This window comes from Bos indicus x Bos taurus, chromosome 15, assembly GCF_003369695.1.
Source record: "Bos indicus x Bos taurus breed Angus x Brahman F1 hybrid chromosome 15, Bos_hybrid_MaternalHap_v2.0, whole genome shotgun sequence".
Classification (NCBI taxonomy): domain Eukaryota; kingdom Metazoa; phylum Chordata; class Mammalia; order Artiodactyla; family Bovidae; genus Bos; species Bos indicus x Bos taurus.
In genome coordinates, this window is record NC_040090.1 from 29586385 (window position 1) to 29612877 (window position 26493).

General features: G+C 51.3%; 1 protein-coding gene across 9 annotated transcripts in view; it reads right to left on the reverse strand.

The window, feature by feature from the left end:
- Window positions 1-344: 344 nt before the first annotated feature.
- The window catches only part of SLCO2B1 (solute carrier organic anion transporter family member 2B1), a 52422-nt gene continuing 26273 nt past the window's right edge, over window positions 345-26493 (reverse strand). For 5 of the 9 annotated variants that reach the window (XM_027562890.1, XM_027562893.1, XM_027562889.1 and 2 more), the window contains 7 exons: window positions 16524-16626; window positions 12072-12429; window positions 9700-9865; window positions 4880-5043; window positions 3667-3731; window positions 3202-3322; window positions 360-2193 (listed from right to left, as the gene is read on the reverse strand). In XM_027562890.1, coding sequence (XP_027418691.1) covers window positions 2013-2193; window positions 3202-3322; window positions 3667-3731; window positions 4880-5043; window positions 9700-9865; window positions 12072-12429; window positions 16524-16626 — 1158 coding nt within the window. In that variant the 3' untranslated portion in view covers window positions 360-2012. Of the gene's footprint in view, window positions 2194-3201; window positions 3323-3666; window positions 3732-4879; window positions 5044-9699; window positions 9866-12071; window positions 12430-16523; window positions 16627-26493 lie in introns of all 9 variants that reach the window. The other 4 variants (XM_027562887.1, XM_027562892.1, XM_027562886.1 and 1 more) reach the window with 3 other exon arrangements.

Consider the following 26493-nt stretch of genomic DNA (forward strand, 5'->3'; position numbering starts at 1 on the left):
CACAAAATTGAAGTCTAATCCTGGCTCCAGCATTTACTTTGTGTAATCTTGGTCAAGTTGCTTATCCTTTGTGAACCATTTCCTCTTCTGTAAAACGTGAATGACTGTTTGGGCAGGTAAGGACTTGGAAAGCCTTGTGACCTTATTCCACTTCTGAAAATGTTACTAGAGGAAGTAGCCCAGCCAAAGAAAATGAGACCAGACTATACCGGGAGGGGAAGATGTAATATACAAGAAATAATGGTAAGCAATGAATCCAGTAAAACTTAAATCTAAATAACTGGAAATAATGTGGTTGCAAGCTGTAATGCAGTTTGTGAGAAAGATTTCTGTAATAGAAGAGACACTATGCAAGAACAAATTTATTGATAAGCTATATTTATGATTCCAGATTATTTCTGCAAAACGTGGGAAACAAGAGGGAAGGAGGCGGAATATGAACATAGAAACAGCCTCATCTTGTTGGATGAGACTTTTAAATTTCTGGCATTGAAAAAATACAGGCTCAGATATTTGTTAAACATTTAAAGCTGTCAAAGGTAGAATAAAAATGGGAATTAGAAAGTTTGTATCTCCCTCTTCTTTCATATAGAATAGCCCCAAAGCCCTGCCACTGAGAGCTGCACAGAAGGCAAGAGCTTCTGGCTAAACCCCCAGCTTCTCCCTTGGCCCTCAGCACAGGGCTGCACCTGGGCTGGGGAAGCTCCTGCTGATGACTCCCTGTCTCCTGTCTCCCAAGGTTGGGTATGGGTGGTGACAGAACGGGCTGGGAGCAGGTTGGGAAATTCTCTCCCTTTCCCAGGAAGATAATCAAGCCAGATAAGACCTGGCCAGAAAACCAGACAAGGCCTGACACAGACAAGGGCGTTTGTTCAGACCCAAGCAGCCCACAGACCCACTTATTACACAGAATCAGGCATTACTGTTCCCAGATCACAGGGCTGGGCATCACAAAGAACAGGTTCTTACGCCAACCCAGGCATCACCGAGAACCAGATGTTACCCCAATATGTGGGTGTCACAGAAGGAGACATTGTCTACACAATCCCAGCTGACACACTGAATCAGGCACTGGGGAGGAAATGGTGAAATTAAGATTCTCGTCACAGAAGTCACAGTGGTGGGCCCACGTCAAACATATGAAATCTTGGCAATACATGGATACCAGAGAGTCTATGATGAGTGGGTTTGGTCTTCGAAATTAGAAAATGCCCGAGAGTGGGGCCTGGATCCCCCTCACTACCAGGCAGAGAATAGGCCTCAGCCGGACTCTGACACCTTGAGGGTAAGCGCTGGGATTTCCTGAGTCCAGAGAGGAGGCTCCATGCTCAGCCAAGGCCCCTGCGGCCTTCACCAGGTTTCTGAAGGCCCTGCATAGCCTGGATGTCCTGAGTGTCTCGCCAATGCTCATGACTCTGCCTCCAGGGGGCGCCAAATAGACACATCTCAATAGAGGCTGTACTGGCCCCACGTTCAGGCTGAGTGGGGCTGGGGAGGAGACTCCTGAGTTGGATGTCCAGGCCACATAGATGGTCCAAGCTGGAAGACGCCTGAAAGCTGACAAGTTCATTTCCATCTGACCGAGATGAAGGCTAAGGCTCAGATGGAGGCTGAGGCTCCAGGTGAGCAGCAGAGAGGGGCCAGGACCCCAGTGTGTGGGGGAGCCTGGCCTACAATTGTCCACTTCTCCATCCTAGGGCCCTGGGGGGAAGATATGCGGTCCTTCCACCCAAGAAAGTCTGTTTTCAGGTCAGCCTGTGTGGCTGAGGGAGAAAGGCGGAAGACCCTCATGCTCCAGGAGGGGTCAACACAACAAACCCCCAAAGAACTCTTTGGCTCAGATGAACAAACACAGGCCCAGAGAGGGTCAATGGCTTGCTCAAAGCCACACAAGTTAGCGGAAGACTCACAATTGGAAAACAGGGTTCCCAATACCCAGTTCCAGGCAAAGGGCCCTGAGGAGGTACTCGCCGTGGCTGCTGCTCTTGGCTAGGCTGGGGCCCTGGGACAGCTCACACTCTGGATTCCTCAGGCTCCTTCTTTGCCTCTGATGCTAACAGCTGCTGCTGCAGGCCAGGGTTGGGTATGGTCGCCTTGGTCCTCTCTTCTTTGTCCTGCTGCCTTAAGATGGCCAAAATCAAGGCAAAGCAGGCCAGGGAGCCTGTCTTGAAGAAGAACTGGAGGCCGATGAACCTGGGAAAGAGTGAGGAACCCTTGAACTCAGGACCTCCCCATTCAAAGCCTGGATATGCTGGGGCTGGGAGCAGAGTCGGGTCAGCAATCATCACCCATTATGCAGTGGAGACATTGAGGCCTTGTCAGGGAGAGGCCTCCAGCCTCAGGGCAGTGGACCCTGTCACCATGGCTTTGGCTGGGGAGGCAGGGGAACTCCTGAAGTTGATCCTCATGGGAGTCCTTCCTTGGAAGGTGGGAAAGGATCTGGAAAGGGAGCCCTGGGTTGGGGGAGAAGCCTGGGCATCTCCTCTGTCCTGCCCTGACTGCCTCGTGGCCTAGGCTGGCCCTGCCTCGCTCTAGGTCTTTCTAAGGGCTCAAGGAGCCTGTTAGTTGCAACTCTGGATCACCTCGCCTGCCACAAGAGGATTCCTGCTTCTCTAATTCACCCCTCTTCTTTGAGTTTTCCTCCTCTAGGAAGCCCTCCTGGAACCATGCACTCCTCAGAGCTGGAAGTAAACAGCTCCCTGCTTCCAGATCTGCTAGTAAGTCCCTCTCCTTAACTGTCCATTGTACTCAGGGCCAGTAGCCTCTCTGCCTTCAGGTTCCTTTGGGCTCCCCATTATACAGATGGGAAGACTGAGTCCCAAAAAAGGTAGGTCTCACAATGAGGGAGACAGAGCTGGGCCTGGATCCTAGGCCTCCAGTGTCCTAGATAGAGCCATCTTCCTACTCCATGCCAACTTCCTGTCTTTCTCACCACTGCTTGACTTCCCTTAGTCTCCCCTCACTCAGCCCACCTTTGCTAGTTATCAGCTGTATGACTTTGGGCCACTTACTTAAATCTCATTATCTTCATCCATCCAAAGGGGAGACAATATCTAGCTGGCAGGCCTGGGGATTAGCACTGGAGAGAGCCCGTGTCACTTTGCAGGTGGGTGTCAGCAGACCTCCCCTCCCTGATGGGACCCCAAGAATATTTTTAGCAGTTTCCCTATAGCCCCCTGGCAATTGACTACCAGGTCTTACCGGTTTCGAAGGAGGTCATGGTCATAGTAGCGGCAGACGGCCTGACGCCCGCAGCTATGGGCCCAGTACACACAGGTGGTGTCGATGGCACTGCCGTGGATCACGGGGCTGGGCATCCAGGCTGAAGGAGGAGGTGCTCAGGGGACAGTGGAACCTTGGCATCCCTGTACCCCTCATCCCGCCCCGTCCCTGGCACTGAACCACTGGGGCTCTGAGCCACTGGGAGCCTCTTGGCCCATTAAGTCCTCAGCCTTCAAGCCCACCCCTCACCCTCGTATTGGATGCCATTTCCCTGATGGGCTCTTTAGCTGCTTGCGCACCCACATCCAGGGTACCTAGGTCAGATTTGGAGCCCCGTGGACCGGTGAAGCCTAAGGTCAGGGACTGGTTCCCACTCATCCCTGTGCCCCCCAGGCCTGGCACATAGCCGGTATCTGGACCAGTGGTCCCCAGCACGTTCTTTACCCAAAACTCTCATGAGCATGAACTGGATCCCCACAGCCAGAGTCTTGTCTTCTTTCTTCACTCCCCTAACAAGCAGGGAAAGAATCACATGAGGATTGAGAGGGCTCCAGCCTTCAAGGGCTTCTCACCATCCCCCTCTCTCCCACCACCCAACATCAGCCTGCCCCCAGTCTGAGGTCCTTGGTGGGTAGGGCACAGGCTCCACACTCCCTTCAACCTACAGAGCCTGGTCCTACTATACCCACTGACCATCAGGGCCCTATGCTGACCTACCTGTGCGTCACAGCACCCCTCTCTTCCCAGCCCCTGCTCCCACCAAATTCTCCCCTTCCTTCTACACTTGGCAAAACTTGGAGCTGGGCAGTCAGACACATGGTTTAACTTCCCTGATCACTAAGATACCTCAGCCTGGGTGGCCCTGGTGACCACTGGCTCCTCTTCTTAGTAATCCCAGAGTGCTCGCTATGGCTCAGTTATTCTCTAGTGTGCCCCCCTCCCCATGTCACCGCCATGTTGTAGCTATAGCATTATGCCCATTTTACAGATAAAGAGACTGACAGATATTTAGACAAGTTGAATGACTTGGCCAAGATCCCACAGCTGATGGGTGTTAGGAGTCAGAATTTGTGCAGCAGACTGACTGCATTAACTCCTCTTAGGCTGCCTGCTGGGGCATCTGATTCTTCTATTTTCGCTCTTGCAGCCAGTCTGATTTATGGATCTACATGCCTTCTAATATTGTAAGGCATGCCTCTTCTAATTTTCTAGAAAAGACATAGGGAATAACATAATCCCAGCATAATGAAAATTTGGAAATATCCTGCTCTGAGGTCCTCTTATTCCAGCCCCCACCTCAGGAGGTGCTGACTCTGGCCTCAAGCGACAATTTGTCGGTCCCAGCAGGTATCCTCAGGACAATGGCTAGGAAGATCTTGGACCAAGAGGGAATGCACAGCACAGGCTGGGTCCCCAGTGGGCACTTAATCCCCTCAACACTTGCTCCTGACTTTCTCTGAGCTTCAGTTCTCCTATCTATAAGATGGGGAGAAAACTTCATCTCAGCAGTTGCCATGAGGATGATGGTATGACAGCCTGATCTGCTGCAGGGGCCCAGGACACCGGCTTCCTCAAACCCCTCCCTCCGGATTCTCTGTCCCGCCTGTGGTTAAGGACCTCTTGGTGTCCCCCAGTTCAGGCACTCCCCTGCTTTCACCTTAGGATGAGCATGAAGGAGGGTGTGTGGGTGACACTCGCCAGCGCAGCACCCAGGCTGACCAGGATCATGAAGGGAAGCACCAGGTGGCCGCAGGCCGAGTCGCAGGAGCCGGCTGGCACGGGGCCGCCCCCCGCCACGCAGCTGCAGTTGGTGTAGAAGACCTAGGGTGGGGAGGAGGGGAGAAGAGCCTTCAGGAACCTCTAAGGACAAGCAGCTGGCCAAGGGCACGAGGCTCCGGGAGGCGTGTGAGAGAGCCACGGACACCAACGACAGCAAACTGGGGCAGAGCTGGCTGGATGCTGGGACTTCTGACCCACTGGCTGAGTCAGGATTGCTTGAGCGCCAGACAGTATCTGGACACAGGCTGTCTGCACACAGGTGGGCTGAAGCTATGGGGAGAGGGCGGCATGGAGAAGAGAAAAGGGAGAAAGAACCAGAAGAGAGTCACCCCCAACACAGCACACAGACACACACATGCACGTGTATGTGCTCACACTCTCACACACATACATTTAATCACACACTCACTACCTGTACACACACATACCTTCACACATACTGACACTCACACCCCACACACATGCTCATGCACTTATACACACTCACACACCACATACGCTCACTCATTTTTTTCACCTGGCAATGTCAGAATGTTTGAAATTCCTGATGGTCTGTACAAATACTAAAGCAGCAAAGAGTATTTGGGGGAAAGGAACTGAGATTTTCCAGTTCATGTCCCCCTTTCTGCCTTCCTGAGGTCTTCCCAGGCACTGGATGCTAGAGTGGATCCTCAAGGAGAGATTCAAGTCCAGGATGGAGAGAGAGGCAGACATCACAGGGGGAGTCTTGGATCAGCAGGTAAGGGAGGACCAAGGAAGGCTTCACCAAAGAGAGGTGTTGGGTTTGGGTCTTGAGGAATGAATAGGAGTTTGCCAAGAGGAAAACTTGAGTAGAAGGAGTGCCAAATGTAAAATTACAGCAGCATGAAAGAAGCCAGAACATCTTTCCTTGCATGTATGTGAGGGCAGAGGGGAGGCCCCCAGGGTGCGGGGACGCTGTGTGCTGGGGCCACACTGTGAAGAGCCTTGGACACAAAAGGGAACCGACTGCTGTCTCCAGAAGAGGGTGGGCCAGGTGCCCTGTCAGCCATCCTGCTGAGTGATTTAAAACACTTGATAAAACATTGAAAGCAATGTTCCGAAAGTATCCATAGGCTGGAAAAAAGGAAAAATTCCTCAGGTTCAGAACTAAGTGAGGCGAACCCAGGGAGGCGAGCAGAGTCCTGACACAGGTTTTGGTTGGCAGGGTGTTTGCAGAACCCTGTGCGATGGAACACAGCTTTCCGGGGTTTGGGGGCTGCAGGGCCAGAGGACGAGCCCCGGCCCTCCCTCCAGCCAGGTGAAAAGCCAAATAGGAGACTCCTGGAAAACTGGGACCCCACCAAAGGCTGAAGAATGAGGAAAAGCAGACTGCTTTCTAAAGTGCAAGGAAGTGTCTTCAGGCTGGTGTGGGGAGCATTTGATTCCATCCTTCATTCCCACCCCCAGGTGGCCTGGAAAAGCCCCAGGTCTTTCAGAATTGGTCTATACCACCTCAGGCGCCTGAAGGGGGCAAAGCTGAGCCAAGAAGACCTGGCATTGCTCCTCTGCCCTGTAGATCAGTTTCCCAACCAGTGTGTCCCAGAGGCCCTCGGCCTCGGCCAAGAGACAGGTGAGCAGGGATGCCAGCGGCCCTCGGGATGACCTGGCGAGCTCCGGTCAGAGAGAACCCTCTGGGCCTTTCACCTCCAGCTGTGGCAGCTGTAGACTCTTCCTAGTGTGGAAAGGGCTGGGAAGCCGTGACGTGGATGCCCAGAGCCACAGGGAGACTTTAAGCATGGGAGAGACAAGGCCTGATAGCACACAAGCTGCTCTGCTGATTCGAGGGTGGACCTGACCCAGGAGGCAGGTGAAGAGGCAGGAGGGAGGGAGAGTGGGATAGAGAAATGGGTTCTGATTCGAGAGATACTGCTTTGGCCAGAATGTTCATTCGGGTGTTTTCCAAACATACATCATATGGGAAAACCTGAACGAACCTTTTGGCCAACCCTGTATTTAGGAGGTGGAATTAGGGCAAGGTGAGACACACACACACACACAGAAACAGAGAGAGGAGAGATTGGAGACCTAGGATTCCAGCTTGGGTGACTGGGTGTTCCATCCATTGCACGACAAGGCTATGCTGGCCATATATGGGCCCCCCTGAGCACACACCATTTGGACCTTCACTACACTGAGCAACTCACTGGGTTGGAGATACAATAGAGGGACAGGTAAGTGGAGAAATATACCAAGGCCAGGTTACCGGACGTGAACAATCCTGTTCTGAGAGGCAGAACGCTGCTGGGAGGGATGAAAAAGCTACAAGCCTTTCTCTTGGGGTTTTCCCAGCCCTTTATTCATAATCATCTAGCTCCATGGCAGGAAGTTCTTCTTATGAATGGCTTCAGTCTCTCCAGCTGCTTCTGAGTCTCATCCCCTAGGGCCCCAGCCCCTGAGCCCTAGATGCTGCCAGCCATCCACATCTCCGTTTTTCCTCTGGTCCTTTACTCATTCATAAATGGTTACTGAGTGCAGCTGTGACGGACACTGACTGACTCATCCCTGGGCCGAGGAGTTCAAGTCGGCCTGAGGAGGCAGGCTCATCAAGGGACAATTCCAGGACTGCCCTGGCAGTCCAGAGTGACCCCTGGTCCAGGAGGATTCCACATGCCACGGTGTGTCTGGTGCCACAGCTACAGAAGCCCACGCACTCTAGAGCCTGTGCTCTGCAACAAGAGAGGCCACTGTAATGAGAAAGCTGCACGCTGCGACTAGAGAAAGCCCGTGTGCAGCACCGAAGACCCAGCACAACCAAAAATCAATCAATCAATCAATTTTAAAAAGAGAAACAATTCCAGGCCCATGTGACAGTTTCTGAGTGTCAACCAGGACTCAGCTGCACCCTCCCCCAAATGCCATGCCTAACACCACCTCTGAGGGTGCTCTGGAGAGGGAGCTGGGCTCGGAGGCCACAGCCCTTGGTTCTAGTACTAGCTCTGGCATTAAAACTTTGGGCAATGCCTTGTCCTTTCCTGGGCCTCCATTTCCCATCTGTATAATGGGCATGACAGAAATGTGTATCACCGCATCCGTAAAATTTCTCAGGCTGAGTGCTTCTCATGGATCATGTCATGTGGCTCTTCACTTAATAAATATATCTAGATGAAGAATTCTGTACAGTGCCTGGTGTATAGCAGGCACTCAATACTCTCACCCCCACTTCGCAGAGCAGGAAACTGAGGCACAGATTAAACCATTTGCTGAAGGTAACAGAGCCAGCTGGAAGCAGAGCAGGGGTCTGAACCAGATAGCCTGGCCTCAGTGCTCACAGCCCCATATCTGCAGGAGTTCACAGTCACCTCCAGGATCCTGCCCCAGCCGCCAGGGCCTGGGGACCTCTAGAAAGGGTCTCAGGGAGATCAAACAAGGTCAGGACAGTGAGTGCTAGGACTCTTGAAAAGGCTTTGATTGTGACTATTCCAAATGCAAACTATACATAGCTCGGGAGGCGCCTGGCTGGCTTCTGAAGTACCATCAACCAGGTGCTTCCCTCCATGCCAGCCTGTGAGGCCCAGGTCCCTCCCCACTGGGGTCTTGGGCTTAGAGGCTGCTGCCCAGCAGGGGTTCTGCATGATGTGGGTGGGACTCTGGAGAAAGGGAGGTACTGTCATAACAACCAGCCTGACACTACCCGTCCCACCACGCACACACACTATATTCCAGCCTGGGGACCTGAGGAAGGTGAGTATTGTCCCCATTTGTCCTTCGGGCGCAATGAGGAGAGAGCAGGGGAGGAGCCACTGGTCCTGGTGATCTTTCTCAGGTTCCCATAGAATGCACTGCCGTTGGTTATGCTGCCCACTCCTCCCCTCCTCTCCCCAACACCCCACCCCTGGGAGCTCCTTGAGAGCAGGGCCCCTTGGCTCTGGGTCTGTCCTTAGCCCCCAGCACAGGACCTGGCGCAAAGGTGGGGCTCCACAAAGGTTTGTTGACTGAGTGATTGACTAATGGAATGGGCTCATTGCTCCAGCCTCCCCCTCACCTCCCTGCCTCCTGGTCTGCATTCTACTCACCTTCCTCCACACTATGGCCTCAAATGTGATCAAACACAGGTCTGACCTCCCCTGCTCAAAACCCATCCAAGTCTCCCCACTGCTCTCCAGATAAAGTCTCTACTCATGGCCCTTCCCTATTCGAGGCTCTTCCTTGTCTGAGCCTTGCTTTCCCTCCATGAAATCCTAGGCTTCTGCTCTAACTGTATGTGCATATGTGTGTATGCGTGCCTACATGCCGTGTGCTGGGCCCTCCCTGCCGGGAAAGCCTTCCCTAGTTTGCCTGCTCACCCTTGAAGATCCAGCACAAATGCCACATCCCATGAAGCCTTCTGGGACCCTCCCAGGTGGGCTACATCTCCTTCCATCATTGATTGTCCTTGTGGGGACCGCTTCTGTCTGTCACGACCCCTGGAATTCCTGAGTTACTTCCTTCACACCTCCCCTGCCTGGACAGCTGGGACCAGATCTGATTCACCTCTGCACTCGGGGCCCTGGCACAAGACTGGCAATGAAGACTTATTGAAAGAATAATATTCTGTATCTGCCAACAGAAGGAGAAGACAGCTGATAAACAGAAGAGCCAGAGAATGAGGATATTCAGAGGTGGAGGGTGTGACAGGCACACAGAGACAGAGAGAGCAGAACCTATGAGAGGCGGGGGGCAGCCGGAGGCCTGACCCACCTGGCTTTTGTCTGGAGCCTCCTGGACTACCCGGCTTCTGCAGCCTGCATGGCAGGGCGTGATGTATTCCACACGGGAGCTGGAGTCACAGACAGGGTTAAAGTCGTCTGAGGGACAGGAACAGGACTCCATGCAGCCTGGAAATAGCTCCAGGCCAGGCTGGGCGCTGGTGGGAGAGAAGGCCGGCATGGTTGGTCTGGTTCTCCCTCCCTCAGGCCAGGCTACTTCGCTCCTGCAACCTCCCCTGAGAGCCACGGTCAGATTTCAGCTCTGCACAGAGGTTTCTACCGTCAGAGTTGTTCTGTGACATGCAGTGGTAAGCCCCTCACCAAGGAAGCTGCAAGAGGCCTCCAACAGGAGAAATGGAAGGCATGGTGTGGGCCAGAGGCTCCGAGACCCCTTTCAGCCCCAAGATCTTACAAGTCGTTGAGCTGCTTCTGTGACCATCTCTGTTCCTCAGTGACCCTCTTTTTAGGGGACATAAGATAAATTCTTCCCAGAATTTAGTCTCAGATGAAAAGTACCTTTATCTCAATGAGCTGGATTGCTTCCTTTTCTGATAAAATTAGAACTATAGGTGTGGGGTCCGGTCAGGGTACCTGAGTAGCTGTGAGGTCTCCCACCTGTTCCTGCCTCTCTCTGGCCTCAGTGTCTCTGCCACCTCTGCGGATTCCCTCTCCCTATTGCCATCCTGCAGTCTCACGACCTCCCTCTCACTCTCACTCCCCTGTTCACTGCCCAGGGCATGTCTTGGTTCCATCTGACTCCCTTTGAGGGTCTGTTCCCAAGTCTCAGGAGATCCCTTGCTCTACTCTGGCCAGGGCCAGGCACACGGGGACAGGAGATCAGAAGGGAGGGGATTCCTGGCTATCATCATCTGTGAAATGGGGATAATGGTAGGACTTCTCCCGGAGATCCCACAAGGGTTCAGTGAGATGGAATATGGGAGCGTCTGAGCGCATGGAAGATCCTCAGTTCTTGGCAGCTGCGGATACCATTAGTTATGATGGAATATGAGAGTGAAAGTGAAAGTCGCTCAGTCGTGTCCAACTCTTTGTGATCCCATGGACTATACAATCCATGGAATTCTCCAGGCCAGAATACTGGAGTGGATAGACTTTCCCTTCTCCTGGGGATGTTCCTAACCCGGGGCTCCCACATTGCAGGCTGATTCTTTACCAGCTGAGCCACAAGGGAAGCCCATGATGGAGTATGAGAAATTCTCAATTTGTTCAGTTGGTCCCTAAAGGCTTCTTCAATGAATTAGAACCCAAAGCTCAGTGAGTAAATTGCAAGAATATAGAGGAGAATCTGGGTCAGATGAAATGTCGGGTCAAGGTGAGAGACTTCAGAAGAAGAGACAAATGGGGCCTGTGAGGTAGGCTGACTTTTCCCCATTTGCTTTAAAAATAAAAACTGTGGTAAAATATTCATTTACTTTTTAATCTAAAAATGATTAAAAGGGCCTGGCTCCCTCCTCTGACCAGAGGCTTCATGAGGGCCTGGTTGAAGCCCCTCTTCCATGCCCGGAAGGAGGCTCTTCAGACCTTGGAGAAGAGAAGGGATGAGGAAAGAGGGGAGAGGTCGACGAGCTGGGACCTGGGACAGGGTGGGCAAGAGCTGAGCATATCTGCACTGAGCCTCGCCCACAGCCACACAGAAGGAGCCCCAGGTGTGGAGAGTTGGCACGGGGATGGAGGGAGGAGACGCCAAGGGGAGGAGTGAACAGAGCACGTTGGGGGATGTTAGCTGGGTGTTGTGCCAGCCTGAGCCTGTTGTGGCTTCCCAGGAAAAATGCAATCATTCTGGAGAAGAGGCATCAATGGAACTTCCAACATCCTCTCCAAGATGGTTCCCAAGGGGAGAGAGTCTGTGTCCACGGGGTTTAGGGGGCAGAAGGGGAAGGGAGAGGTATCAGAGGCTTTCCTCCTGGAGGGTAGAGGTGCTGCCCCTCACATCTGGGGAAAAAGACTGGTACTTTAGGGTCACAGGACAACAGAATTTTAGCTCCCAGTCTCTAAGGACCAAGAATCTCCAAGGTCTCCAGTCCAACTCCCTCCCAGGGCATATGTCCCCTGGGCAGCGTTCCTGAGAAGGGCCTTCTTACATGTGCCATGCCCTGCCTCAGCCTCCAGCCCTTCCCAGACCTGAGCTGTCCTGCCCACAAGTTCCACCCCTACCTGGTGGTGACTGACACCTTCACTGAGCCTTCGAGGGAGAAGTCCCACTGCTCACAGCGAGCCAAGCGGGGAGAGGTGGGGAGATGTGAGGTGGGGGCTACTCCACTGATCTGGCCTTTTCTGGGCCACCCCCCTCCTATGCCCCTGGCACCCTCCTCCAGCTTATGCTCACCGGCTCTCAAACATACTCACCCAGGCTGGTGGCTGATGCCTGCAATCTGATGGGAAGAGCAGCCCATGAAGAAGAGGGGGGTGCTGAGGACCAGGCAGCACAGTGCACTCAGCAGGCAGAGGGTGCCACAGTGCACAGGGCCCAGGCGGAGGCGCTTGACCAGGATGCCCCCGACCACGATGCCCACGATGGCCAGCGGGATGGTGAGGCAGCCTATGAGCAGGTTGGCGTAGGACGCTGTGACGGAGAACTGGCGCTCCAGGAACTTGGGCAGGAAGGTGGCCATGCCCGCCGCCATGGATGACATGCACACCTGGGACAGGACCACCAGCAGAAAGATGGGGTGGCGCAGCGTCCTCAGCAGCACCCTGGGGAAGACTGTCGGGGTGAGCGGGGGGACGGTCAGGGTGGGCTGGCCATGCCACACGTTTCCGTCCCATCCTGCCCTGTTCAGCTTGTTCCGTGTCTTCCATCCTGTCTCGTCCCATTTAATTCTATTGCATTGAGTTTCATCCCATGACATTCCATTTACTTCTGTTTCATCTTTGAAGTTTGGTTGCATTTCATTCCATTGAGTTAGACTGCGTTTTAATCAACTACATTTCTTTCCAATTCATTTCCACTCAAGATGCAATTCCATGTAGTCTGCTTCTAAATTATCCTGTTTGATTCTCATTCAGCTAGTCCCATCTCATTTCTTCTCTTCTATTATCCATCTCATTTCCTCTGTTCCACTGTCCATCTCATTCCCCCCACTCAGTCCTTTCTAGCCTGTCCTGCAATAGCTCTTTCCAAGGTAACCCAGGCCTCTGTCTTCCCTTCTGTGTCTCCAACATGGGACAGCACCCACTGCCTTGATTTCCCCATTCCTAGTTTATGTTTCTCCACAGCACTTTACCTTACATAGTAAACACTTCACTCATTTAACCATTTTATTGTCACCCAGTCAGAATGTAAGCATCATCAGAGCAGGGATTTTTATCTATTATGTCAATTGCTGAATCTCCAGAGCCCAGGCTATAGTAGGCACTCAATAAATATTTATAGAATGAATGAGAAAGTGAGTGCACATACAGACTCAAGGTGATCAAACAGCAAAATGTTAGGGTGGAAACTAAAATCTTCAGAGAAGGTGAAAACTGAGCAGGCCTGGTGCTTGGCAGCTTACTGGAGGCAGAGGTAGGGCCTGAAGAAGGGGAGGATTTGGAGTGGGGGAGTCCTCCAGGGGAGAAGTCAGGGCAAAAGCCCAGAGCCAAGAACAGAAGGGATGGCTCTCCCCTCTCCTGTCACCTCCTAAACCAATGCCTATGTACAGATATCCTCACTGCAAGTCGACACATTGAGTCAGTCCCAAGGTCTGGGCTTCAGGGCCTTCATCAGCTGGGCCACCCAAGGTGATGCCCAAGAAGGCTTTGTGTGACCTCTCTCCACTGACAACAGAAGAGAAAGACATGTTTCTGCCCTCAGAAGGCAAGATGAAGTTAGAGACACAAGGCGTGAAGGAGACAGGAGAAAAGGCCTTTCTAAGAAGAGGCATCAGGGTATCAGGGACTTCCCTGGAGGTTCAGTGGTTAAGACACCACATTTCCATTGCAGGGGGCATGTATTCGATCCCTGGTCAGGGAACTAAGATCCTGCATGCAGCATAGTGGCCAAAAAAAAAAAAAAGGAAAAAAAATCCTGATTCATACCAATAGGTCATTCTACAGGATTATATCTAAAATAATAAACACTATTTATTGAAAAAGAAAAAAGAAAAGAGGCATCAGAGACGCAAACTACTTGCCAGGCTGGGCTGAGGGGAGAGATGGACATGGGCTCCTCTGGGCTGAATCTGGGGTGGGGGGTCCCTTCTGTTCCTGCAGCAGCAGGGCCAGTGTCCCTGTCATGGGAAGTTTCTGTTTGTCTTCAGAGCATGGGGAGAGCCAAGCCAGCTGATTCCCTAGCACCCTGGCCTGGCCAAGAACACTTCTCCTTGGGCGCCAGAGCATAAAAACAAAGAGTCTAGGCAGGGTGTAGCTGGGAGAGCTGGGGCTGTGGAATTCCCCCTCCTTCGTGTCCCAGGCCTCCTCCTGTCCGAGTCCCTGGCCACACACGCAGCACATCCAGCCGGCACTTGGAGTGGGGAAGATGTGACACCGGGCGTTCACCCCAGCCAGCTGCTCCATTTCCTCCCTCCTTGAACTGCCCTGGCCAGGAGTAGCCTGGGCTTGGTCCAAGACATACACGTAACCTCATGGTACAGGTAGGGCCAGGAGTGGGGCAGGGACTGGCCCAAGTTCATCTAGGAAGGTCTGAATCAGGCCAGGAGTTGCTGGGGGTTTCCTGACTCCTGGTGTCAGGGTCATTTCCCCTCTGTGCCCCAACTCCCACCCCAGCCTACATTCCTAGGCCTCTGGATGCCTGACTTCAGAGGGAGGGCTCCATCTCATGGATTGCTTCCATCCCATTCTCCTGGGCTGATCAATGCAGTGCAGTTCCTTTCTATTCTCTATCTCCCTTCATCATCTTCAATTGTCCCTAGGACAGATGGAAAATTTCTGGAGGGCAGGGTTATGCCTATAGCTTAGATAAGGGATACCTGAAGGGGAATTCCAGGGCTGTCTCTAGCTCAGAGACTTTAGCTAGACAGGTGCTTCCCTTGGCTCATCACAATGTCTCCTCCCCTTGGACAAGCCAGGGCTTCTCACCACTTAGAGACTGTGTCTCCCTTATCAGACAGGAGAACCTCCTCCAGCACAGAAGCAGGTCTCCTCCATTAGCCAAGGCAAGTTCTCCCCTGAAGTCCCATTCAGGGACTAGGTATCCTCTATCAGACAGGGACTTAGTCTCCCCACCAAACAGCGCCTCTCCCAGCTCAGGGACTCTCTCTGCCTCTCCCTCTCCCAGTCCCAGGTTGTCAAGGCCAAACCTTAGGATCAGACTGGCCTCCCTGGAGCTCAGCAGGAAGCCGAGAAGCCAGCCTGTGCCAACCCTGTCTTGGTCTCTCCTAGGATCATGTAGGAGCTTGAAACCATCAGAGATAATCTGGCCCAGGACACCCACTCTAGGATCCAATTTCTGCGACTGGCCTCAGCTTTCTTCAGGGCTGACGCCAAAGCAATGATTAATAGGCTCTTCCATGGAGCAGGGCACTGGGGCCTTCCAGCAGCTGAGGGTGACCTCAGGTTAGGCAGTCTAAGCCCCTGCTTCTAGGTCCAGCCTCACAGGTTCCAGGCCTTTCTTTCCCTAGGAATAGAGGACAACCAGGCTACTGGTACCCTAACATCAAATCCTAGGGCACCAGGGGATAGGTGGCTGATATCCTAATATCAAATCTGAGGACACCAGGGGCTAGATTACTAGTACCCCAACATCAAATCCTAGGAAACGTTCCCCAAGAAACTCTCCCCTAATTAACTTCTTAATGCAAAAGTCCTTGGGGATGGGGGGTGGTTTAAGCAAACCCTGTGGTTATCACCCTCCTAAACCACAGGCCACTCAATTTACTGTCCTGAGATATGGTCAGAATAATAACAGCAGAGCAGAAATGATAATTGAAAAAATAATTGTACCTTATATAAGCATAGCTTTTTAATAGTATGTAAAGGACCTTCCATTTATCATCCCATTTGAGTCTCCTAACAGTCCTTGAGAGAGGCAGAGCAAGGATTACTGACCCAGTCTTTTAGATGAGGAAACTCTGGTTAGGGGATGAAAGTAACTTCTAAAAGATCGTACACTGGGCAGTGCCAGGGGTGGGCCTCTAAACCACCCCTTCTTCTGAGTTGCCATCCTGTGCCCTACAAGATCCTGATGCACAGCAGGCTCTGGGTTTGCAGGATCAGACTCTTTAGATAGGATGACGTGGCCACAGCATGGACCCTGGTTACTGATCAATTTAGCTCAAAGTCTCAGGGTCAGAGTGACATGGATTTCACCCCTCACTGTACAGATGGAGAAACTGAGGCCCAGAGAGGAGGAGCAAGGACCCAAGATGAAAGTCTAGATTTCTGGACTTCAGCCCAGAGTTCCTTTCACCCATGCTACAGCCAAAGACTTTAATAATAAAAAAAAAAATTACTGAGAGCCTCCTGTTTGCAGGCTCTGTAGTGGGAGGAGAAAAAGGGTCACAGATGAGCCATCACAAGCCAGACCCTCAGGAGCTCACTGTTTGGTAGAAGGGTTGGACAGCACAGATCTGAGCTGATACAGGAGCCCTGAGAGTTCAGAGAGCTGACAGCAGGGAGAGCCAGGCTGAGGGATGGAGAGAATGGCTTGACTTAGAGGTACAAGGAAGCTTTTAATAGATAGTGATAAAAAATGATGTTCTAGGCAAAAGGGATCCTATGAGCAAAGTCTTACAAGAAATGTATGGTGCTTATGAGGGGCCTGTAGATATGGAAGATGAATCAAGAAAGGCAGACAGGGGGCTCGGTTCTGTACAGTCTCACCTGCCCCTCTGGCCCCACCTCTGGCCTCAGCTCACTTACCTTTGATAAACTGGATCACAGTCAGGTCTGGGGCAATCTGAGCTAGGTTGTCTTTCTTCTCTGGGGAGTCTGCAGGGCTCTGCTCAGAAGAGGAATCCTCACCCTGGGAAGACACACGGCCGTGGGCAGTCAATTAGATGCCCAACATTCTGCTCAGAAGTGCTGTGGGCGAGGGAAGGGAGCTCTGGGGGAGGAGAGGACGAGGGGTCTGTCACTGCCAGCAGCGTCCCATTTGTTCTTGGCCCCGTAGATACTTAGCAAGTGGTTTTTGAAAAGTGGATGAAATTCCAACGGCTGAACTTTGTCATCACCATTATTAACATCATAATAACCAAAGTTCCTGCAACCACCACCGTCATTATTTTCATCATCTTAAATATCACCCCTGTTCATATCACCAATTTCACCACCAATGAACAACCAAGATTGGCCTTACTATTGTTGTTGTCTCTGGGAAGGTCACCAAGCACCTGCACAATCTCACAATCACTGCCATCATCCTGTCACTTGACCCTTCACATCACCAGCAACAACGTCATTATCAGAATCACTAATGTCATTATCACTGTCTCTCCCGTCATTGTTATCCCCACCACTGTCTTCACCACAACCAGCAGCATCACCAGCTTCTATAAAAGGTTATCACTGCACTATCTTGAGTTTTATATCACTCATGGCTGCCATCACTCAGAGAGTCACCACGAGCAGGTGCCTCCAGGGCTTGTCCTGTTGCATCCTGTCTGCAGCAACAGGAAGGGATCTGGGTTGGGGGAGGCAAGAGGCAACAGCCCCCTTATCCTCTTGGAGGAGTCAGACCACAGCCAGAGGGGATTGCTCAGCCCCTGGACCATACTGCGAGGAAGCTCACAGCTACCCTGGGGCGTGCTCTGCCATGTGGGAAAGGATGGCTTCTGTGCAACTCCTGAGAAAAAGGTCTTCAATCCCAGAAAAGAGATTGGGGTGATACAACTGCAGTCTTCTGACTGCACCAAGGAGGGAAGGATAAAATGTTAAATAACGGTTAGTGGTTATTAAGCACTTACTATCACCCCAGTGCTGTTCCAATAACACGACTGTTAACTCATTGAAACCCCACAGCAACTTTCTTAAGAACAGTATAATCCCTGTTTTTCAGGGGAATAAAACTGGGACACAGAGAGATGAAGTAATTTGCCCGGTCACACAGCTAGTAAGTGGTCTGGCTAGGACCTGAATCCAGATGGCTTGACTCCAGGGCCTGTGTGCATTTGGTCAGTTCACCCTAAAGGCAGGAGGGAACCAATGCTCTGAGCGACCCAGCACTGAGTGCTGCGTTGTCTACCCGCCCTGCTCTAATACAACAATGCTTTCATACAGGTACTATTACTGTGCACATCTTTATATGAGTAACTAAGTCTTAGAGAAGTTGCTACTGGCACAGGGTCATTCAAATATAAGTGATCTAGTGAAGTCTGATTTTACTACATTAAAAAAAATTTTTTTTAATTTATTTTTTTGGTTGCACTGAGTCTTCGTTGTTGCTCCCTGGCTTTCTTGAGTTGTGGAGAACAGGGGCCACTCTTCATTGTAGCGCTTGGGTTTTTCGTTGCAGTGGTTTCTCTTGTTGTAGAGCACAGGCTCTAGGAGCATGAACTTCAGCAGTTGCAGCTCATGGGCTGAGTAGTTGTGGCACACAGGCTTAGTTGCTCCGTGGCACGTGGAATCTTCCGGACCTTGCATCGAACCCGTGTCCCTTCATTGGAGGGTGGATTCTTATCCACTGTACCACCAGGGAAGTCCTGATTTTACTACGTTTTTATGTGCAGTCTGAGACGAGGATTAGAAGCAACAAGTTCCATGGAAGAAGACTGAAGCCCAGTGTGACAAGCAGTTTGGACAAGGCTGTCTTGGGAGGAAGTGAGTTCCCCATAACTAGGACCATGCTAGCACAAGCTGGCTTCCCCTGGTCTGGAGTGCTATCCACCCTGGGGAAGGGTGGGTTGGGCTGGAGAGTCCATCTGGGGTCTCAGTTCTGCCTCTTTTCTCCCCATAAAGCCTCTGTGAGCCCCCTGTAAGCTTCATCCTCTGGCTGGTATATGACACCTTCTCTTTTGTTGCCCATCTTTTTTGCTAAGGAGCAAATGTGGGATTTCCCCACATTTTAGAACCTCCATGAGGGCTCCCACGCCAGGAGTGCCCTGTTCCAAGCCTCCTCCACCTTGCTTCCAGGTGTTGACTGGCTTAAGCCTAGCCTCGCCCGGGTAAGGAAATTTATTCCAAAATCAGTTCAAGTGTGTTTGTTCCCCTGTGGGCTTCTTCCTTCCTCCTCTCTACTTCTATCCCAGCAGGTACTGGGCTCTGGATTCTCTGACCTCAGGGGAGGTTTGTGGCAGGGCAAAAAGTCATGGCTGCAAGATTCTCTCCCTTCTGGCTTTTGTTTCCAAAGCCTGACTCCATCGAGATTACACTGAGAGTTGTGGAGAGTGTGAGGTGAGAGGGAGGCCCCTGAGCAGTCTGTGGGTTCCCTGAGCAGCAGAAAGCCACATAGCCTCTGTGACAGTGCCCAAAGAAGCAGTTCACTTCAAAGGGGCAGGCTGCAGACTGACTGAAAGAGGCTGAGTTCCCATGTTCCCACCCACATGGAGCTCCTCAGTCCCAAACAGGTTAAGGGGGACCACATGGGCCATGGGGAATTGAGGCTGATGCCTGCTGGGGGTGCGGTGGTGGTGAGGATGGGACCTCCCTGGTGCCTGGATATCCTGTAAGACCTTAGGACATTTGCTTTACCTTGGTGGGAGAGCCCTGAGAAAGGCTGAGGTTGACTTTCCTGCTGAGCCAGCAGGATGGGCCTTCAGAGTAGAAGTTAAGTTGATTTTCAGAGGAAACCAGGAATAATCTACCTTATAGACACTTAGAGTCTGAGTCAAACCTTGTTTGGTGTCTCTCCTCTGAGCTCTGCAAGAGCAGGGACCACGTTTACCTCCTTCCCTGTTGAAACCCTGGTGCCTAGCACGAGGCCTGGAGCCAAACGGTGGCATCTGAGGAACATCTATGGAAAGAAGGAGTGCAAGAGATGGCTCCAACGGGCAGTGGGTACAGGCAACACCAGGCTCTTGGAAGAAATGCGAGAACATCAACAGGAGATGCTATTGTGTTGGCAGAAGCTTGAAGCTATCTGAGATGCTATCTCCCAGGCTATAGTCCTCCTTTTGCTCCAAATAAAACTTAACTCACAACTCTTGCGTTGTGCTTTTTTTTTTTTCCAGTCGACAGTAACTTGCACAACATCACCCAACTAGCACGGGACAGAACTAAGATTTAGCTTAAGCCTGCCTGAGTTAAAAACACACATCTGATCCACCAAGCCTGTGAATCAGAGATCTGGTGCAGGGCTGGCAGAATTAGAAAGCACCATTGTGGGAGGATGTGAAGGGGCCTGAAATCTGAGTCTTATTTTTCTGGATGAGGCACTGTGGGTCTGTTATTCATTTGCGTCTCAGAGCTGTGCTGTCTAACACACCAGCCACCAGCTTCATGTGGCCACTGAGCACTGGAACTGTGACTAGTCCAAACTGAGATGGGCCAGAGTGTAAAGTACACATTGCATTTCAAAGACTCAATATGAAAAAAACGAATGGAAAATATCTCACAATTAGTTTTTTATACTTATGGTAAAATGGAAATATTTTAAATATAGCAGATTAAAGAAAATATTTTATTAAAATTAATTTCTTTTACTTTTGAATGTGGCTACTAGACCATTTGGGCTTCCCAGATGGCTCAGCAGTAAAATATGCGCCTGCCAATACAGGGTTTGATCTCTGGGTCAGGAAGATCCCCTGGAGAAGGAAAAGGCAACCCTCTCCAGTATTCTTGCCTGGGAAATTCCATGGACAAAGGAGCCTGGGCAAGTGACAGTCCATGGAGTCACAAAGAGTGGGACATGACTTAGCAACTAAATAACAACTAGACCATTTAGAACGATGTTTGTGACTCATGTTGATATTTCTTTTGGACATGCTCTCTTAAGGAGAATTAGAAACTCTCCTTACTTCATTCTCAGGCCTAGCCTAGCTAGGGAAGTTCCTGGGTCCCAGAGGGAGAGGGTACCGCCCCAGGAATGGGAGTTTCTCTTAAGGAGAATTAGAAACTCTCCTTACTCCATTCTCAGGCCTAGCCTAGCTAGGGAAGTTCCTGGGTCCCAGAGGGAGAGGGTACCGCCCCAGGAATGGGAGTAAGGAGGGTGGGGATAGATTGATTTCTTCCCAATCTTCGTATTGGGGGTGGGGCAGGCCCATCCTTCAGACACGCAGCATCTTGTGAGTTCCTTGCCTGGGGTTCCTTGACCCCAAGTAAACAGTAAAAGCCGCAGTGACATCTGCTGCGACATGTGCACACCCTCTGTGGTCTACACTGCACTTTCACATCCACCCTGTCATTTAATTCCCACAACAGTCTGATGGAGGGATTATTATTGCACCTACTTCACAGAAGAGGAAACTGAGGGCCTCCCCCAAAAGGGCATGTGTCACCAGGGAGTAATTGGCAGAGCAGTCTCCGTTACCACCCCCAGCACCATCTTGCCCTCTGGGGTTTGGAGACAGGAGGGGAGGGACAGGAGGGGCTGGGGGGGGTGGTCCGGAGGGCATCCAGGGAGAGGTGAGGTCTGGGATCGGATCGACAGGAAGGGAGAGGTTATTTGAAGCAGAGGTGTAGTACTAGCAGAAGGGTGATGGCGGGAAGAGAGGGGCGTGGGAGGTGGGGGAACCACCCTGATGGTGGCTAAGAGCCTCTCAGGACCATGGTGAGAGTATCACCACAGAAAAGCACCCCATCAACCTCTATTTGTTACAAGAAATGGCCAGACACAAAAACCTGCCAGGTTTAACACTGAACCACCATTTCTTTTGAAATACTCACAAACTACTCTTTTTTCCCCTCCATAGGTTGTCAAATATATCTGGAAACCAATTAGAGATTCTCCCCCACTTCCACAGAAACAATTTTAATAGAATGCTTGCCAATCAGAAATTGTCTCAGTATTCTTTATACTCTTTAAAACTTACTTTTCTAACACCTTTGATCCTCTCAAGAAATGAATGTAACAGCAGATGGGTTCACTTGTCAAGTTTATGAATAAACAGTCACTGTTGGCTTTGGGGGAAAGAAAAGAACCTCTCAGGGCAAGAGTGGGGCGGTTCAGAGGGCCAGGCTGAGGGATTTGGGCTTTCTTCTGTGGGTACTGGGAACACTGACCTCCAGTCCCTGTCTCTGTGGCCTTCAGAAGTTCCGCCTCCCTCCCCACATTTGTTTCTGAGGACTCCTGACTAAGAGCGGGCTCCAGAAACAGGAATCATCGAGCCTTTGCTCAGAGCAGGCTTCAGAGATTGACACATGTGGGCTGTGGTTTGCCCAGGTCAGCAGGTCTGGGATCTGGTCCGAACTTCCCCTCTTGGGCTGTGTGCTGACTGCTGCAGCCCGCAGGAGTGGGGACGCTGTGTGTGGTCCAGCACGTGGGAGAACCCGCTGCCTGCGGGGCCTGCAGAGGCCAGGAGCTGTCCTCGGAGGAAGCTGGGTTCCTCGAAGGCGCTGGGCCAGGACTGTGACCCCAGCCCCGTGGAGCCAGTGCTGACCCTAGTGGGTGATGTGGAACTCTCTGCCAGCCCTCAGCTGCCATCACACGTGGTCATGGGAAGCAGCCACAGGATGGCTGCTCAACTTGTACACACACAGACACACACACATGCACACACAAACATACACATACAAACTCGCGTGCGCACACATACACATGCATACACACATGCTTTAATCAGACAAGTTGCACTTTTCCATGTTTTTATACCAGTCCTTTGAGTGAGATATAAATTGAGAAAGGGGTTCTACTGCAAAAAACAGTTTTTAAAAACACTGGTACAGTCCAATACCACCAAGTTTTAGAGGAGGAGACTGAGTATCCTCTGCTGCTGCTGCTGCTGCTGCTGCTAAGTCGCTTCAGTCGTGTCCGACTCTGTGCAACTCCATGGACTGCAGCCTACCAGGCTTCTCCGTCCATGGGATTCTCCAGGCAAGAACACTGGAGTGGGTTGCCATTTCCTTCTCCAATGCATGAAAGTGGAAAGTGAAAGTAAAGTCGCTCAGTTGTATCTGACTCTTAGCGACCCCATGGACTGCAGCCTACCAGGCCCCTCCATCCATGGGATTTTCCGGGCAACAGTACTGGAGTGGGATGCCATTGCCTTCTCCTGAGTATCCTCTAGGGTTTTCTATTCAACTTCTTATCTCCCACAGGAGGGAGATGGTGTTTTCTAGCAGAGTTCCTGGGCATCTAAGATTCTATGGGGCGAGGGGTGGGGGAGGAGGGTGGTGTGCTCCCAGCTCTCTTACATCCATGAGTTTCTTGCAACTGATCGTGTCTCTTTTCCTTGTGGCTACCAGAAAGCTCAGGACCAAGTGAGTGTTTCAATAATAGCATCTAAATTCGTCTCTGTTTCTCTCTCATTCTGATAACCTTTTGCTGTTATTTCTATCTTTCTGTGTCTTGGTCTTGATTGAGTGACTCAGCACAGGCCCTGAGACAGCTTTTCTGAGCCTGAATCCCAGCTCCACCTTTTACTAGCAATTCTACTAGGTTATTTTGTCTCTCTGCAACTCAGACCCTCGGGTGCAAAACAGGGGTAAAAACTGAACCTATTTCATAGGTAAGTTACAGGGATTAAACGGGCTAATTAATACAAAGGGCGTAGAACAGAGTAGGCAATACAAGTTGGCCTATTTCCCACTCTCTTACCAGTATTGTACAGGTATTTGGTGTGAGTAGCCTTTAAACCTTTTATGGAATATAGTGGAAGTAGGATATAGAAAAGCATCTAAGAAGAATAGCAGAAAAAAAGTCATTTTTCCTTTTAAGAGCTGGCCTGATCCATGCTAAGAACAAGCACTCCTGTTTACTGAGACTGCAGGCTAGGTATTGAACCACCCACCTCACAACCTCATCTCATTTCCTTTTACAACCCCCTCCACACGGATGTAGATGGTCTGGTTATTCCCATTTTACAGATTTCAGATTAGTAAGTGACAGAGTTAGAATTCACATGCAGGCTGGGATGGTGCAGACAAAGCTGCTGCTGGCCTTCCTGCCTGCCACAGAGGGCGGCCTTAGACTCAGACACCAAGGAAATGCTTGTATGTTGCATCCTGGGCCAGATCAGCTAGAGTCAGCTCCCTTCTTTAGTCTCAGTCTCCTCCTCTATCATTTGGCGGTGTTGGACTATGCTGGTGTTTTAAAAAAATTTTTTTTAATTGGTTAAAAGTGGTTTTTGCAATAGAACCCCCTTCTCAATTTATATCTCACCCAAAAGACTGGTATAAAAACATCAAAAAGTAGAACTTGTCTGATTAAAGTGTGTGAGTATAACGGAGGAAGGTCCTTGGCCCTGCTGGGGAACCCCTCTCTTCAGTCTCCCTGTGGTGGCAACCTTGGGGTCCTATGGGGTGCAGTTTAAAAGCCACAGAGCAGATCACCCCAAGGGACTTTCCATACCCAATGACTGAGGAAGCTTGGATCAGTATCGTGCCGGGGAGAAGAAGCCTGTCTTCAGCCCTTTGGGGTCAAGCCCTGACCTTTCACAGACTGGTGCGGGGGGAAGTGCTGCTGGCCAAGCTCTGGACACAATCTTGACCCAAACCCTCTGTCTGTAAGATGCAGTGACGGCTGAGCTGGATGAGGTGGGGTGAGGATGCAGTCATAAGAGCTGGGTCACTTGGGAAGGGGAAGGGCTCCTAAACCAACTGGGAGGGATCTGGAGGCAGTGCCAGCTAAGGAGAGACATTGGGTACAGGGAAGACCATGTCACCTGGCACCTAGCAGGGGCTGCAAGAGGGAGCACAGAGTCTTAGGCCAAAACTGTAGCTACTTGGAAAAGTGAATTTGGGGAGTCACACATCATTTGAGGCCTAGAATCTTAAAGCAATAGAACACAAATACTTGAGAGCCTACAACTAGTATAAACTTAGAACTTTAAAACCAGATAGTATAGAATCCCAGACTCTGGGAGATACCCTAAAATAATAGACATGGAGACTCCTGGGAAAGAGAGGCAAGTGGTGCTCAGAGGGTGCGGACCTGCAGTCCCCAGGGGATCTGATTTCAGTCCCTGGCCCAGGACCAAGGGCAGCTCAGAAGAGCCAAAGGGCCTGGAGAGCAAAGAGGGCTGCTGGCTGAATGGGATCCTATGGCCACTGCCCATATGGGGCCAGATGACCTGCTAGGATGCACTTAGGAAACCTCTTTACTACATGGGCGCTGCAGAGCCATCTGCCAGGAGCCCCGAGCCTTTGACAGGACCTTAGTAACTGGCTAATTGAAGACAGGGAAGCAGAGACCTGAGAGAGGTGAGGCCTACCCTAGTTCCCTTCTAGAAAGATGTCTGCGTAGCCACCCAAGCTCTCAGGTCACAGACATACGGACAGAGCCAAAGGGAGGGAAGCTGAGCTCCTGACGCTCCTGTACGGGTATGGCCTCCCCCACCCCCGACCTCATAGTCTTCTCTGTGGAGACTGTTCATCCCCTACCCCCTGGCAGAGAACTCTGTCATTCAGACCTCAGCTGTGTTTCAGTCATCTTCCATCTCTCGCACCTGGCCTGCTGTCACGACCTGAGAGCTCCCTGGGGCAGGGGCTGTGGGACTTTCTTTCACACTCTCCCCCTGTGAAAGTACTCATGTTACTATTAAACCTCCCAGAGCTAGCAGACTTTGTTCAGTCTTCTGCCTATTGCACGGACAGAGAGACTGAGGCCAGAGACCTTCTCTGGGTCACACAATCCTATTACCTACCACCATCTCCTGCTGCTGCTGCTGCTAAGTCGTTTCAGTCGTGTCCGACTCTGTGCGACCCCATAGACAGCAGCCCACCAGGCTCCTCTGTCCATGGGATTCTCCAGGCAAGAACACTGGAGTGGGTTGCCATTTCCTCCTCCAATGCATGAAAGTGAAAAGTCATCCTGGATACCAGTAAAAGCTGCATTTACTTCTGGGAAGGTATTTAGAGAACCCCTGTGAGGGGGTGCTTGAAGGGACTTCAGAAATAGCCTCCCCCTTGACCCTTCATTTTCTCTTGCCTGTTTCTACTCTCTGCAAAAGATACTCTACCATGTCAAAACACTTGGACTTTCACCTAATTGGGCCCTTCCTCATGGTCCGTCCACCTCATCAGTGGCCTGAGCACACTGGGCCAGCCCAAGCAACTGCAAGCCGAGGCAGCCTCAGCAGGCGGGGGAACAGTTCCTCCCACTTCAATATTTATTACCTGAAAGCTGCTGGAAGCAGATCATCATGTTCTCGGCCTTCGGTTCTTTTTTCAGAACCTCTCACCCCCTTCCCTCACCACTCCCCATCCCCCATGTGCTGACGAATGAATCCAGACAGTCAGACAGGTTCACAGCCTAGGAGCCAGGGTTTCAAGGCATCACAGGGACATAGCTCTTAAAATGAGAATCTCTGCATCACAGCAGCTTTGACTCAAGGAATCGTGTGTTCTCAGAATCCAAGACACACAAGACATTGCTTCAGGAATGTAAACCCAGTGTCTTACACAATAGAACAGAATGGGGAAGTGACTTGCTCAAGGTCACATGACTGAGCAAGGACACATGACTGAGCCCAGCCTAGCCTAGTCTCTCCCTTGCTTCTTCCACCTATTCCACCCCAGGCCCAAGTAGCACTTCTCTGTTCAGATTTAGTACCCAACTTGGAGATTACCCATAACTGGTAACCAGTCCCTTCCCTTCTTCTGTGATCATCCTGCTTCTAAGAACTCTTCTGCAAGTTCCAGGAATTCCATCTCATTCATATTTTGGCCCGAGCTAGACAGAAGCGGGAAGGACCATCTGTGGTTCCAAGCTGTCTTCTTCCTTTCCCTGAAACTGATCTCTCTCCAACGCCTGCCTCCCCCTGCCTCTGAGCCAGCATCAGCCCTTCGCTGTCTCTGG